The sequence below is a fragment of the Cnephaeus nilssonii genome (assembly GCF_951640355.1).
Source record: "Cnephaeus nilssonii genome assembly, chromosome: 15".
In the NCBI taxonomy this organism is placed as follows: domain Eukaryota; kingdom Metazoa; phylum Chordata; class Mammalia; order Chiroptera; family Vespertilionidae; genus Cnephaeus; species Cnephaeus nilssonii.
Genome location: NC_137086.1, coordinates 62,362,364 through 62,377,527, shown reverse-complemented (window position 1 = coordinate 62,377,527; position 15,164 = coordinate 62,362,364). Strand labels below are relative to the sequence as shown.

The 15,164-nt window shown below is 44.2% G+C and overlaps 1 protein-coding gene across 1 annotated transcript in view; it reads right to left on the bottom strand.

Moving 5' to 3' along the window:
- Positions 1-15,164, bottom strand: part of VWA3B (von Willebrand factor A domain containing 3B) — a 147,034-nt gene that overhangs the window by 28,068 nt on the left and 103,802 nt on the right. Inside the window, exons 19-21 of the mRNA XM_079792069.1 lie at positions 14,972-15,128; positions 4,751-4,869; positions 3,197-3,247 (exon numbers count right to left, since the gene is read on the bottom strand). Of these exons, the coding sequence (XP_079648195.1) occupies positions 3,197-3,247; positions 4,751-4,869; positions 14,972-15,128 (327 nt within the window). The remainder of the gene's footprint in view (positions 1-3,196; positions 3,248-4,750; positions 4,870-14,971; positions 15,129-15,164) is intronic.

The window sequence follows — 15,164 nt, the reverse complement described above, 5'->3', positions numbered from 1 at the left end:
GGTTTTTAGTAAACTCTCTCCCGAGTAACATCCATCAAAGCCGGTGCTGGGTGTCAGTTAACAGAATCGCAGCCACACCCTCGTGGTAGCTTGCCCCAGTTAAACATAACCGTCTCTGTAAGGTAAGGTCTGAACTCTTCCTCATGACCTAATTTGATTATCTGATTTTAAAGAAGTTTGACACACATGACTTTTTTTTCAACAATTTCCTTTTGGCATATTTAGAACCCATTTCTTCCTCCCTAGGCCTAACATTTGGCAGAACCAAAAATGTGCTTCAAAGAAAGTTCACACAACTGTCCCTTAGCAGTGACTCTGGAAAACAAAGGAGAAGAAAAACTAAACAAAACCCACTGTCTGCCTCAGTGCGGTAATTCTTCCACTTGCTCATTTTAGCCATACTGCTCTCCTCCTTGGAAGCCTAAACATGCCTCCACTTCCCCGGTTCGGGGTTTGGGTGCACAGGGGACAGAAGCTGGACTTTCTATGAGCTGATGAACAGGTGGGGGGATGGCCCAGGTCCTGGAGTCCACTACTAGGGAGTCACACACGGCGGAAGGAGAGAGAGGGAGTGGGGTGGGGAGAGAGCTCACTTCATCACTGTCCTTCTCTGACTGCTGAGAGCGTCGCCTCCTTAGACGCAGGGTGTTGCAGGAAGAGTGCAAACCCAGCACAACCACAGGACTCAATCCACAAACAAACTTGTCTCCAGATGACAGCAAAAATTCCTGGTAAAAATCTAACTTGGAGAATGTGGAATAAGAAACCCCAGGCCTTTGTTTCCCCATAGAGATACTGACTTATCAACAATATAGGACCAAATCGCCTTCGAGAGAATTCCAGAAACCACTTAGAGCTTCAGCATGCCACAAACCCAAGAAGAGCAGGCACTGAAGCGGGTAGGAAAGTTTATTGCATTTTGCCTGGCCTAGCCCTCCCTCTCCCCAGGCACAATGCAACACAATTGAGAGAAAAATTTCTTCCTTGGGAGGGAAAGAGAAAGGGGAATATGCCCCCAACGCTCCGGCTTGTTGGGGTCTGCCAGAGGGACTGGTTTCTGTCTCGTCTGACTCACAGTGCTGACCGGAAGGGCTGTTCACTTGGATTCCGGGTTAGGGGCAGCTGAGAACAAAGGCAAGTCCATAGCTGTCAGAGCTCCAGAGATCCTGCAGCACCAACCCCAGACACGAGGGGAGGGCGAGATCGTGGCTCCTGAAAAGAAACAGGGGCAACCCCCTGGGAAATGACACACACAGGCCTGGAGAAGACACATCCCCAGGAAGGAGTTGAGAGGTTCCTGGGATCTCCAGCCTGGATGGCTGCTCAAGGTCTTCCCTCTAAGAAGACAGTTTACTGGTATAATGACTGGGAGAGGCATCTGTTCCTTTCAAATGCTCTAAACTCAGCTAAAGATGCTAAGGCATACAAAGAAATGGAGAAAGATGGCCCCATCAAAGGAACCACTTTAAAACGGCCAGCATTATCTCAGTGCCAACACCAGGCAAAGAAACTAAAGAAAAGAAAGCTACAAGACCAGTTCCCTTTAGGAATATAGGGGTAAATAGCCTCAACACAATGGTAGCAGACCAAATCAGACAGAGCATTAAAAACACTATGACCCAAGTGGGATTTAACCCAAGCACGCAAGGTGGTTCAACCTGAGGTAATCAATTGATTTAATGCACCACAGCCCATCAACAGAACAAGGGGAAAACCCACACAATCACCTCAATAGATGTAGGAAAAGCATTTTACAAAATCCAACAAATACCCCTTATGATAAAAACAATGAGCAAACTAGGAGTAGAAGGGAACTTCCTTATATGGTAAAGGGCATTTATGAAAAACTCGGAACACGCCACTTAGTGGTGAGAGATTGAAAGCATTCCCCTGTGATCAGGAACAAGACAAGATGCCCCCTTCACCACTGGCATTCATTCAACCAGGTACAGGGAGTCGTGTCCAGATAACTGGACAAGATGCCCCCTTCACCACTGGCATTCATTCAACCAGGTACAGGGAGTCGTGTCCAGATAACTAGACAAGAAGAAAAACAAAAGGCCTACAAATTGGAAAGAAGTGAAACTCTCTCTATTTCAGATGGAGACAACCTCACTCCATATATGAAAATTCACTCAGAATTGATCAATGACCTCAGTGTAAGAGCTCACGCCAGAAAAGTATTAGAAGAGATCGCAGGGGTAAATATTCATGACCTTATATTTGGCAATGGATTGAATTCTTAGGTTTGACACCATAAGTATAAGAAAAAGTAGTTAAATCAATATCACAAATATTAAAAACTTCTGGGGAGAAAAGGGAAATTATCAAGAATGTTAAAATATTGACCTGATAAAGGTTGAACATCCAGAACTCTTCCAATCAACAACAAGAGGACGAACAATTCAGTTTAAAAATGGCTGAAGGACTTGGATAGATATTCCGCTGAGGATACACATATGGCCACATGAAAGATGCTCGCATTACTGGTCCCGAAGGAAGTGGAAATGAAAACTACAGTGGCATCACTTCACACCCATTAGGATGGCTTCCGTTTACAGAAAAGAAGGAAAATAAGCAAGGATTGTGGGAGAACAAGAACCTCTCATATTGCTGGGGGAATGTAAAATGGGGCAGTTGCTGTGGCAAACAATTTGGTGGCTCCTCAAAAGTTAAACATAGAATTGCCCTGTGACCCAGCAAACCACTCTTAGCCATGCTCTCAAGAGAAATGAAAACCCATGTGCACACCGAGGCTTCTGCGTGAATGTACACTGCAGCATTGCTCACGGTGGGAACAACACCCATCGGCGGATACGCAAACACAATGGATCACTACTCTGCAATGAACAGGAATAAAGTACTGCATACGCTACAACTTGGATGAACCTTGAAAATATTAAATTTTTACACTAAGTAAAGGACGCCAGACACAGAAAATCACACAATGTATGATTTCTTTCATATGATATATCCAGAATAGGCAAGTTTAGAGAGAGGGGGAGGGGAAGGATTACTTAATGGGTACAAGAAATTTTTCTGAGGTGATAGGATAGTTTTGAAACTAGAGGGAGGCAGTAGTTTGTACAACATTTTGAATAATTTAAATACCATTGAATTGTTCACTTAAAAAAGTTAGTTGTAGGTTATGTAAATGACACCAAATTTTTTTTTTAAAAGTGAGGAACTGGCTTACTTTTCTTTTTCCTCTTGAGATAATGCTCGCCAAACAATTTTGTTCAAGCGCCTGTTTAAAAAACAATTGAAAACAATTAGCACCAATGCCTCGTTTCATAGCAGAAGGCTGAGCCCAGGTTCTGAAGGGCAGCGCAGGGAGAGCGCGGGCCGGTTTCCGTCACCGCGGGCCCACGCTCCTCGCTCCATCGCTCAGAAGCCCCGAAGCAAGGAGGGGCAGCTCCCAGCTCAGCCAGGAAAGACCCGGCCGAGGAGAGGCAGCAACAAGCTGGGCCTCAGGATCGCTGCATGAAGACACGCTGTTTTTCTTCCAAAGTAAACATAAGTATGGCGTTAGTTTGCTTCTTTAGACTTTCTTCTGCCTCGATTCTCTGAGCAAAGGAGGTTACCGGGGTCACCCAGAACAGGGGCGGGTCACACTGTAGAGACCTCGTTTTCCAAACGAAGCCTCTGGGAGGGCGGACTAACGAGGGCCTTGCTCGCCCCCACAGCTAGATGGCGATGCTGAGACTAAACCTCATCACTGAGCAGTCTGCAGAGATGCTTGTCACCCCAAGAAGAAAGGAGGAAGTTGGGGCCTGATGGTTTCTGGAGGTGGGCGGGCTCCTTCTCATCACTAACCAGCGATGCTTCTCGCAGGGCTCCTGCCAGGCCTGTGCCCATGCTCCGTCGGTACCCACCGGCTTCCTGCAGGGCAGGGCACAGAGCGCTGGCCCGGGTGTGAGCGGGTACCCATGAAAAAACTGCTTCAGTAAATGAGGTGGGAGAACACTGTCACTCTCCACGAGGCGTTCTTCTAACCCCCGGCCCAGCATCAGTCACCAGGGCTCTGAGAACAGATTTGGGGGGTTTATCCTGCCCTGCTCTCCTGTCACAGAGAGGGGGCTGGCACAGACCTGGAGCCAGACCACCTGGGCCAGACTCAGGCAGCTTCTCTTCCTGGACTTGGGGAGAAGCTATTCTGTGGAATGGGGACCCTGACAGTGCCCTCATTTTGGAGACTGTAAGTAGAGGTTACTAACATGGTCCCCAGGCCAGCTTACAACTGGTGTTTCTCCCGTGGATCTGAGGGCTGCAACCTTGACCTTAGACTAAAAAAGTCGGCAGAGTAATCACCCCAGAACCCAGGTGGTCCTGGCAATCTCCATGCAGAGCTAGTACTCAGACACACAAAGCCACCATTGCTGCTTCCATTCTTAAAATATTGAAACAGAAGGGCTCCCACACACAGGCACTAAGTGTGACCACAATAGCTAGTTTATGCCACCATATCGGCAAAGGGCTGTGAGCTTCCCATGTGCCTGCTTATGGGAAGTGATGTCTGGCTTACTTGTGGTGGGAAACACCTTAGAAATACCATTTTTGGGTGAGGTATTCAACACAGTGCCACACCCAGGGGTATCTGTGTTTGCTGCTGCTGCTGCTGCTGAATTGGATATTCCTCTCGGACGAGTTTTAAACAGCTGCTCCAGATGAGAAATCTAAGCTAAAACAGGAGAAAAAAACCAAAAGAAACAAATCCCACAGCCGTGCGCGAGAGCCAAAAAACACTCACTTTTCATAGGACTTGATTGCCTGCTCCACCTTTTGCTTGTAGATGTTGAGCTTGACTCCTTGGGGGTTAATTAATGTCATCTTGTTCGTGTCGCTGCACACGTGTGCCAGAGGGAATACCTACACCGCAACGCACAGGAAAGCGTCATTGGATAAGCTGACATGTTCTTTCAAAGGTGGCGCCACATGGCTACACAGCATGCTTTCCTGACTCTAAGGTCAATATAATTGTAGCAAATTATAACATATAGAAAATAGTTAAGAAAAAAATCAGATATCGTTGCTAACCTTTTTTCTTCTGAAAACTATATCTTTATAAAATAACCACCACATAAAAAGGAAACAGAACTGTTTGGGGAACTGTTGTCAGAACCAGTGTTATCTTCATGAACTCTGTCCAATCGATGCACAGTGAGAAACAGGATCTCATTGTTGCTACTTGTAAATTACTATTTGGGTTATACATCTTTTTCATATATTTAATTTAATTTTCTTTTGAGAATATCGATGATAGTTAATATCTTTTGACCACTTTCCTTATCAGTTTATGGGTTTCTTTTTTTTTTTTAATTGACTTCAGAGAAGAAGGGAGAGGGAGAGAGAGAGAGAGAGAGAGAGAGAGAGACATCAATGATAAGAGAGAATCACTGATTGGCTGCCTCCTGCACACCCCACACTGGGGATGTGCCTGCAACCCGGGCATGTGCCCTGACCGGAATTGAACTTGGGACCCTTCAGACCACAGGCTGACGCTCTATCCACTGAGCCAAACCAGCCAGGGTTATATACTGAATGGCCAGATTATTATGATCTCTGAATGCATAATAATCTGGCCACTCAGTGTATATCCTATATAATAAAAGGCTAATATGCTAATTGTCCCCTCAAACAGGATTTCGACCAGCAGGCAGGCCGGCCAACTGCCCATGTCTCCTCCCCCTGGCCAGGCTGGCCAGACCCCACCCATGCACGAATTCATGTACTGGGCCTCTAATATATACATATATATACTGAGTGGCCAGATTATTATGCGTTCAGAGATCATAGTAATCTGGCCACTCAGTGTACATGTCAGATGGAACTGCGTTCTGTGAGAGCCCAGAGCCCTAGGCTCCGCTCTGGGCTCTGTCTGTCTGCACCTGCTGCTACCCTCAGGGCTGGATGCCTCTGCCTGCATCTCAGTGCCTGTATATTACACACTTAGCTCCTCCTAGCAGTGTAAGCTCCCCCAGAGCAGGGACAGTGTTTTAGTCACGACTGTATTCCTATCACCTAGCACAGTGCCTGGCACATAGTGTGCCCTCAACAAATATTTATTGATCGGTAAATATATGTTCACAAAAAGGCATATTCCATATTTTAATATTTAAACAAAAAAGAAAAAGTCTAACTAACAGGATAATATTAAGCAATATCATTTCAAAATTGTATCTGCTTCCAACCACAAGGAGCATATAGGCGTCTTGGAAATGTGAGGAATTGTTTTTAAAAAGCAATTTTTACTTTCAATCAATCAAGACAATATAGATCATGCTTTTATGTATCCTCTTGCCTCCAAAGTCACACAAAAATAGTACTGTTGTTGTTATAGTTTAAAATAAAATACACAGAAAGGAGAAGGAATAGATGCAGGGTGGACATTTTTCTGGAGATGAAATTGGACAGAGCGGTGAGCAGATGAGCAGGGCTGAAGCCGCAGGCTTGCTGGCTCCCCCTAGAGAGGCAGGTGGGTGATGAGTGCTCCGTGAAGGACAGGGCCCGAGCGGGCTCCGTGCCTGAAGCAGCACTGGTCTCAGGGTCTCCCACCCCTGAAAGAATGCCAGGCTGGGAAGGGGGCTCTGAATCTCTAACCCACCCTCTGGTTCTATATTCCAGGGTCACCATGGAGCTAGAGCGCTAAACGCCAATGAGGCGGCTCAAGGGATGGACTGAGGCAAGTGCAAAAAGGAGGAGAAAGAGTAAAAAACAGATTAAAAACTCTTGTTAAAATGAGCCAGCATAATACCAAAACACACACACACCACAACTGATAGCTGAGCAAATCATCAGAATGTCAATTCACTTAAGAAACTAACTTATGAGCCATCTAACAATGACTTTATATTAATTATGATTTAAATGAATTATGACTAGATTGTTCAAAAATGTAAAAGTCATATAAAAGTACAAAAACATACAGAGTACCATAAAAAGAAATGAATGGGAAAAACAACAATATTTTAAATAATAAAATCTCTCTTGGAAAAAACAGTATTGAAATTGAAAACTAAATATATTAATCTTGTTAAAACATCTAGACCAAAACCAACAAGAAAATAGACAAAAATTCAGAAAACTGACGAGAAAATCATTAAGTTACGAGGCCGCATAGTCAAGCCTCGCTACTTGTCAGACACATGAATCCAGCGTGTGGCTTCTAACAGTCTCTGTCAAAGGCAGGAGCCAGAACAGTGGGTCAACTGGCCTTTGGGAACGAAATGAAACTTAGAGGGAAAAAATCTTTCAAAATAGAGCTACATATCACATAAATTTCCCCGGGGGGGGGGGGGGGCGGGAGGGGGGAGGCGGCAAGGAGGGAGGGCGGAGACAATCTCAACAAAAGACCCTTACATTTCAATCACCTCTGGGGATAAAACACCTTTACAAGTCTCTGAACAGCCCTCCAAGTTTGCCAACTTATGTGGCTTAGTCACAAGTCAACTCCACAAAATGCATAGCCACGCCACCCCGGTCACCATTTTCAGCGTGCCCCTCCCTTCACGCACTGAAGAAAGCTGTCAGGTCAGGTTCTACTTCCCTCTTTTGTGGACTTGGGCCGCAGGCCTGGCATGGCCATAGTGTGCTCCAGTGTGGAAGCAGCTCAGGTCTGTGCGGGTCTGGCTCGTGCACATGCAGACTGAGGGAAAGACAGAGTCATACTCCACACCTTCAATCTGTGGTCTTAGTTTTTACAACATGGTGGTCACGTGAAGGTCCCAGGGGATATTCTCTTTATGATGTCAAATGTAGTGTGACTATGAGGTCACAGGGGCTGGGAGGGCAGCTTGTGGCCGCCGGCTGCTGCCAGGAAGCCACGGGGAGGGGAGGCGGTCAGGGAAGAGCCTGCCAGCTCTACCTGAGAGGGATAAACCCTGCTCACACCTCCTTTGAAATGGTGCACTTCTTACCCCTTATAATGCAAATAAGCATAACCAACTGATGAGACCCTTCTAGACAATATTCAACAACCATAGGGAGCCTCATGGTATAGCCTACTCAGTTCTCTGAGGTTCATCTGTAATCTCACCACATTGATATAATACTCACACTTCGTCTGCCAAGATTTTAACCAGAGGGAGGAAGTGAAGGAGGGAGACAGACACTGACCATAAAGGCAGAAGAAATTTCTAGAATTCATGGATAGCCGATCTGGGCTGATTCTGTTAGAACTTTTCCCACTGTTGGACCAGAGATACCTTAAAGCAGTGGTTCTCAACCTTCCGAATGCCACAACCCTTTAATACAGTTCCTCATGTTGTGGTGACCCCCCAACCATAAAATTATTTTTGTTGCTACTTCATAACTATAATTTTGCTACTGTTAATGAATCATAATGTAAATATCTGTGTTTTCTGATGGTCTTAGGCAACCCACAGGTTGAGAACTGCTAGCAGGTTCACCTAAGACCATCAGAAAACACAGATATTTACATTATGATTCATTAACTGTAGCAAAATTACAGTTATGAAGTAGCAACGAAAATAATTTTATGGTTGGGTGTCACCACAACATGAGGAACTGTATTAAAGGGTCGCGGCATTAGGAAGGTTGAGAACCACTGCCTTAAAGGAACCACTGTACTTGAGCATAGTTTTATCAATAATGATAATAGTTTATTCTTTACTCTCTGCCAAGCGATAGGCACTCTGCATATTTTCTTACTCAAGCCCTGTATCAATATATTCATACATGCAGCTCTTGTTATATGGCCTGCCTCTCCACTAAACTCTAGTTCTTTATTCCTTTTAAACATGCTAGTTTCTAATACTAACCATTTGTTGAACATATGAAAGAATAAAATTATGTATAAATTAAAATAATGGCCAAGGCTCAAAAATTTTAAAGTTCATCTATATTGTAAAGCATAATTAAGTTTGAATCCCACCAAATTTGAATCCTTGGTAACTGAGGTAAGAGATGAGTGTAACTTTGCTATTTTTAAAGAGGTGTTTGCTAAGTATAGGTGAACAAAGTTTTAAGAAAGGTATTTAGCTTACATAAGAAAACTATTCTTGAACAATAAAGGAATAGAAAATTAAAATGAAAATTAAAATACCATTTCATGTAGCAATTGGAAAAGTTCTTAAATGTTAGTGTTCTACATGATAGCAGAGATATAGGAAAAGAGGCATTCTTAAAATTCCAAGTAAATGGCCCAATAATTGGGGTAATAGTTAAATAAATTGTAGTAACTCATATTATTGAATATTAGTGCAACCATTAAAATCATCCAAAAATGGTCATTACAAGGAAATACATTCATAACATATGCTAAATAAAGAAAGCAGAATACAGCCTGGCTGGTGTTGCTCAGTGGTTATACTATTGGCCTGCACACTGAAGGATTGTGGGTACAATTGCCGGTCAAGGGCATATACCTGGGTTGCAGGTTCGATCCCTGGCCCTGGTTGGGGTGAGTGGAGAGGCAATCAATGTGCCTTTCTCTCTCTCTCTCTCTCTCTCTCTCTCTCTCTCTCTCTCTTTCTCTTCCTCTCCCTCCCTCCTTTCACTCTCTCTAAAAATCAATGGAAAAATATCCTTGGGTGAGGATTAACAACAACAAAAAGCAGAATGCAGAACTGTGAACACAGCTATTGGTTGCTAACGTAATGCAGACAGAATTTTACCTGACAACATTCTGTGTTTACAAGCAATCCCACAATCCCCCTTTTGAAATGAGAAAATAGCATGAAACTGGTATTTAAATATTTATTGTTCAACCCTGACTGAATTCACCAACCACTTTTTTTCCCAATAAAATCAGCTCTTCCAATAAGTATCCACACCTTGCTGCCAGCTTGGCCAAGAAAGGCCTGACTGGACATGTGCAATGAAAATGCAAAAGCTGTGCATATCCTGATGGATAACTCCGAGTACAAATAGATACTTCCGCTGTACAAACTGCCGCGTGCTGAAGCCTAGGTTTGCTTTCGAACTGCAACACCTCCAGTCTCCAAAGAGCAAAATGAAGGCAGGGCCACAAAATTAACTGGCAAAGCAGTGTGCCAATAAGATCATTAACCCCTGAAAATATGCTATTTACTTCAGTGTAGGTTACAGTATAGATGACATCTTACTTTTTTATCTTTACCAAAGGATGTGTTTAATTATTTTTAAAGAGAGGAAGATGAGAGGAGAGAGAGAGAGAGAGAGAGAGAGAGAGAGAGAGAGAGAGAGAGAGAGAGAGAGAGAGAGAGAGAGAGAGACATGGATGTGAGAAAGAAACGTGGATCGATTGGTTGTCTCCCAGACACTTCATCCTGACCAGGGATCGAACCTGAAACCTTTTGGTGTACGGTATGGCGCTCCAACCAACTAGCCACTTGACCAGGCACATCTTACATTTTTAAATCTAAACTTTTAGAATATAAAAGATTGGGTTTTTCTATTTAAATTTTAATTTAAAAATAAATAAATAAAATGGTGTAGGAGATACACATTTGTTGGCCTGGAACAATGTTCACAATAGAGTCTATTGAATAGACTATTGAGTAAAAATGAGGGTACAAAACAGTATATTTAGTTTGGCTTCATTTTGGTAAAACAAAAACTAAGAACAAAGGATTTACACACAGTGAAAAGGTATAGCCAGCTAACCACCAATGATTCACCTGTGGTGGAATTATAACTATTGTTTCTTTTTCATTTAACTATATTTTCTATTTTTTTACACAATGAATATATATATAGCGTTTGCAATAACTGTGCTTTTGAATATTAAAGAAGCTTTTCTGTCAATAGAAGGTTCTGTTGAATGCTACTATATTTGAAACTAACAAAATGCCAGGTCTGTCACGCATCCCCAGCCTCTTTGCTCCTAACATTCTTCATCAGCTAAATGCTGCAAGGAATGGCCACCTCACTAGGTTGCTCTCTAAGTTTTAAATGAACTACTTTGCTGATATCAAGTGTTTCACTCAGAACCTAGTGTGAGGACTCCTCTCATACTAGATCAGAGACCTGCCATGGCCGTCAGGAGTAAATGAGCTGGGGTGCCAGCCAGGGCTATCTGACCACAAGGCTCTCTGCTGGACCCAGATTAGGGCAAAGCAAGAAGGCTTGATGGGATGCTGTTAAAGACATGATGATAATGATGACGACGATGATGAAGATTTAGACTTTCCAATGATACAAACTAATGTTTCCAAATTATTTTGGTTTTATTATTTTCAAAGCAATAGGCAATAAAGAGCTTCAAATTCTAGATTCATCAAATAACTAAAACAGTTTTATTCTGTATATGGCTTGACAATGAATGATTCTTTTTGAAAGAGGTAAGATAAAATTATCTGGTCCATTGCAGACTTAAACTGCCAGTTAGCATTTTGAAATGGAGAGTTGCTAGGGCAACCTCTCTGCTCAGTATTTTATCTCCAAGGTGATAGATTTGATGCTGGTCCAGGAAACACTGAAAACCAAAACAGCATTGTGTTCCAGAAGAAGAAAGAGCCCACACACCAGTCATGAATGAAACACAGAGTGGGGGACAAAGCCAAACATTGCTTTACAATTCCACCCAGATGGACGTGGCAGCGCACCGAACACAGGAGTAAGAGTCAATGAAAATTCTCAATGAAGTGGGTTAAGGTTCATGTTTTCTTTTCGGCTCCATGCTAGCTTTTGCCTACTTTTTCATGAAATGGTATGTCCAAGTCTCAAAAAGCTATACATCCCACTAAGTAGAAATAATTTTAGATTATAGTTTTCCTATTTTGCCATTGACAGCCAGGGTCTCTTACAGTCAGAGGAAATATTAAGGAATAAGAGATGTAAGTATGCTTTACGGGTGAAATTGGAATTCATTACAGTACATTTCCATCATCATCATGACTCCTGTTCTTACTGTCAATAATAAAGGACAGTAAGCATGCTGGGCAGTGTGTTACCTACCCCAGGTTTGTGATGAGGACGTACAATGCCACCAAAAGCACCAAGCACAAGTCCCCTGGAAGATGCACTTGAAAAGCTTGGTTCTCTCTCCGTGGCTTTGCTTTCTAGAGTCAGAAGACTCGAATGTTCTCCTGAGGACCAGGACCTTCACTACTCTTTCTCCCAACTTTTCCCTCTTAAATTTCCCTCTTGGCATTTTCCCTCAGCTCCATGTGGTTTGGTCCTGTCCCCTGTGTTACCACCTGAGTCACAGCCACCTTGCCTTCTCACTGCCCCTCACCTTCCCAGCCTTGGACCCCTCCAACTCTTGTCCAAATGGCAGTCAGAGCCCAAATTTGGTCTTTTCTCTCCTCTGTAAAGAGCCTTCAGTTTCTCTCAGAATGACATTCAAAGTCCTTAACTCCGTCAAGACCTTCCTTCCCAGCTTTAGCACCTTCCTGCTGCGACACTTAGCTTCCTCTGGAGTGAGAACTTTCTCTGACCCTTCACCTTCCCTGTGTGCTCCCCACTGCCTAGGACACTGCTTCTCACCTCTGCACCTTCATAACTCCTTTCCCCCAGGCCCAGACTCGGGCTGAGAAAATGCCCCAGGTCTGAACTCTCAGGCCACATCGGAGCATTTCTCTGACACCTGAAACTGGTGAGGGGACCCTCCTGGATCTTCGACCTATACTTCCCAGAGGTCACAAGAACTAGAACTTCTCATTTTAGTTGCTATTTCCTCAACTGTGTGTCGTATATGTTACCAATATTTTTCTGAGACCTGCCTTAATTTTATTTATATGGTTTTATACAAAATAACATTTTTATTTATTCAATCCATAAACATGCCCTTCATGGTTTTTTCTTTTATTTTATTCTCATGTTTTTCTACCTTATCATGTTTGTTTTTAGAGAAACTTACTTTTGATGTATCTCAGCTTATTGAGAGGCTTAGAAGGAGACATGATAAGCATAAGAAAATTCTATTTCCAGGGGGAGTTCACGAAATATACTCTACTCCAAATAAAACCACAGCATATGAGAAGTTGTCACCAAACTTGCTAGAAGAAAGCTTCACATGGTAAGTTGATACCTGACGTATCAGGTAGCGTTCGCTGCAGGTATAAATAGAATCTGCCAGTCACAAGCTGACAGGCACAGGACCACTCACTTAAGCAAAGCCATCAGGAACCCAGCCTAAGTGATCACACACACAACCTCTGCAGCAAGAGCCACTGGTCACGCCACCCAGGCTGATGTGGAAGTCCATGGGCATAATTTCTAAAATGTGACTAATAGAAAAACTCACTAATTCATCCACTTCTTCCAGATACACCAAAGCTCAGCTATTGCAAGAACAATTAGATAAAGCTCTTTTTAAAAGAAGCTTTCCTGCCTTTGATTTCTTTTTCAACTTTTTATTATGGAAAATTTCAAATATGTAAAAAAGAAGACAGAACAGTAGAATGAGGCCCCCACCATTCAATAGTCTTATAATCCTATCTAATAAAGAGGTAATATGCTAATTGACCCTCACACCACCACAAAGATGGTGGCGCCCACAGCCAATAAGGAGGGACTATGCTAATTACTGCCCCACCCTCAAAGATGGCAGTGCCCACAGCCAATAAGGAGGGAATATGCTAATTACTGCCCCACCCTCAAAGATGGCAGCGCCCATAGCCAATAAGGAGGGAATATGCTAATTACTGCCCCACCCTCAAAGATGGCAGCACCCATAGCCAATAAGGAGGGAATATGCTAATTGACTGCCAAGCCCTCAAAGATGGTGGCGCCCACAGCCACAAGATGGCGGTGCCCAGTCCCCTCAGCCACGTCAGGGCAGCAGGCATGCAGCAAGGCCAGGCCTGCCCCCAGGCAGGCCCGACCACTCCGTGCGCCTGCCTCCAGAGTCCCCCAGTCCCCTTAGCCTCCCAGCCACCCAGGGCCAGCCTGAGGCACAGGCAAGCCTCAGACAGGGGCTGCCCAGCCAATGCCCAAGGAGCAGGCAAGCCTCAGATGGCAGCTGCCCAGTCACCCAGGGCTGCCTGAGGCTCAGGTAACCAGGGCCGGCCGAGGCTAGCGCTGCCTGCAGTGGTAGGGGCAGAGGTGTGATGGGGCATCGCCTTCCCCTGATCACCAGGTCGCCTCCTGCTCCTGAGGGCTCCTGGATTGTGAGAGGGGACCTCCCCTCCAGTGCATGAATTTTCATGCAGCGGGCCTCTAGTCCAAATATAACAATTATCTACTTATGGCCAATGTGTTGCTTTACCTACTCCTCCCCTCCCCACACTGTTCCCACCATACAGATCATTTTGAAGCTAATCCCAAACCCCTTCCATTCCTCTGTAAATATTTCAGTGTGAGATAAGGTTTTAAGGATATCCTTTTCATTTAGTGATTGTAAGGCCTGGCATGTTCCTATTTAAATCAGTAGTTGCTGTTACATTGAAGCCTGGAGTTCAAGCCTTATGTTCTCTTGTCTTTTGTGTTCCCCATCCCTGTGCACTCTGACTGCTCCACTGGGTCTGTCTTGCTAAGGGCAAGGACTTCTCACCACACAAGTCATTGGGAACTCTTCACACTTACTTGGCTTCCTCCACATGTAACCCCACCACATACCTTCTTACTGGAAACTCTTAGCTCTTTCTCTCCTTCTGGGACATGAATCACTGTCACTCATCACTCTCTTAGGGCTCTTTTGTTCTGGCTAACTCTCCATCCATCTCCCTCCCTTCTCCCTCCCTCTCTCCCTCCCTCCCTCCCTCCCTCCCTCCCTCCCTCCCTCCCTCCCTCCCTCCCTCCTTCTTTCTTTTTCCTTCAGAGACTTTGATGTTGCACACAGGAAGAGAAGGTGAGAAACAGAAGAACCTCGTCTCTCACAAGCAGAGAACCCTGAACTGCCAACTAACAAAGGCCAGTTCTTTCTTAACTTAACAGCAAACATGCTTCTCACCGCCTGTGTAAAGAACTCCTTTTCAGTGGGTAAATGCACTTCTGTTACAACTGTACAAGACATTGAAGTGGGCGGCTTTTCATTTAAGCACGAAATGAAAACCATGTCGAGGAGAGACACAGGAAATCAGTTTACCTCATCAAAGACCTTGGAAGTCACATGCTTGCCCAGGATGGGAATGTAGGTGGGGCTGTGTGGGACGGCTGTCACCGACAAGGCGTCCATGATGGTGAGTTTCCTGGCAACCAAGCCATGGGTCTTGAGCCAGTTTTCTGAAGCCAAACCTGAAAAACTGAGAACACTTGACTGTGACATTTTAAAACTTACA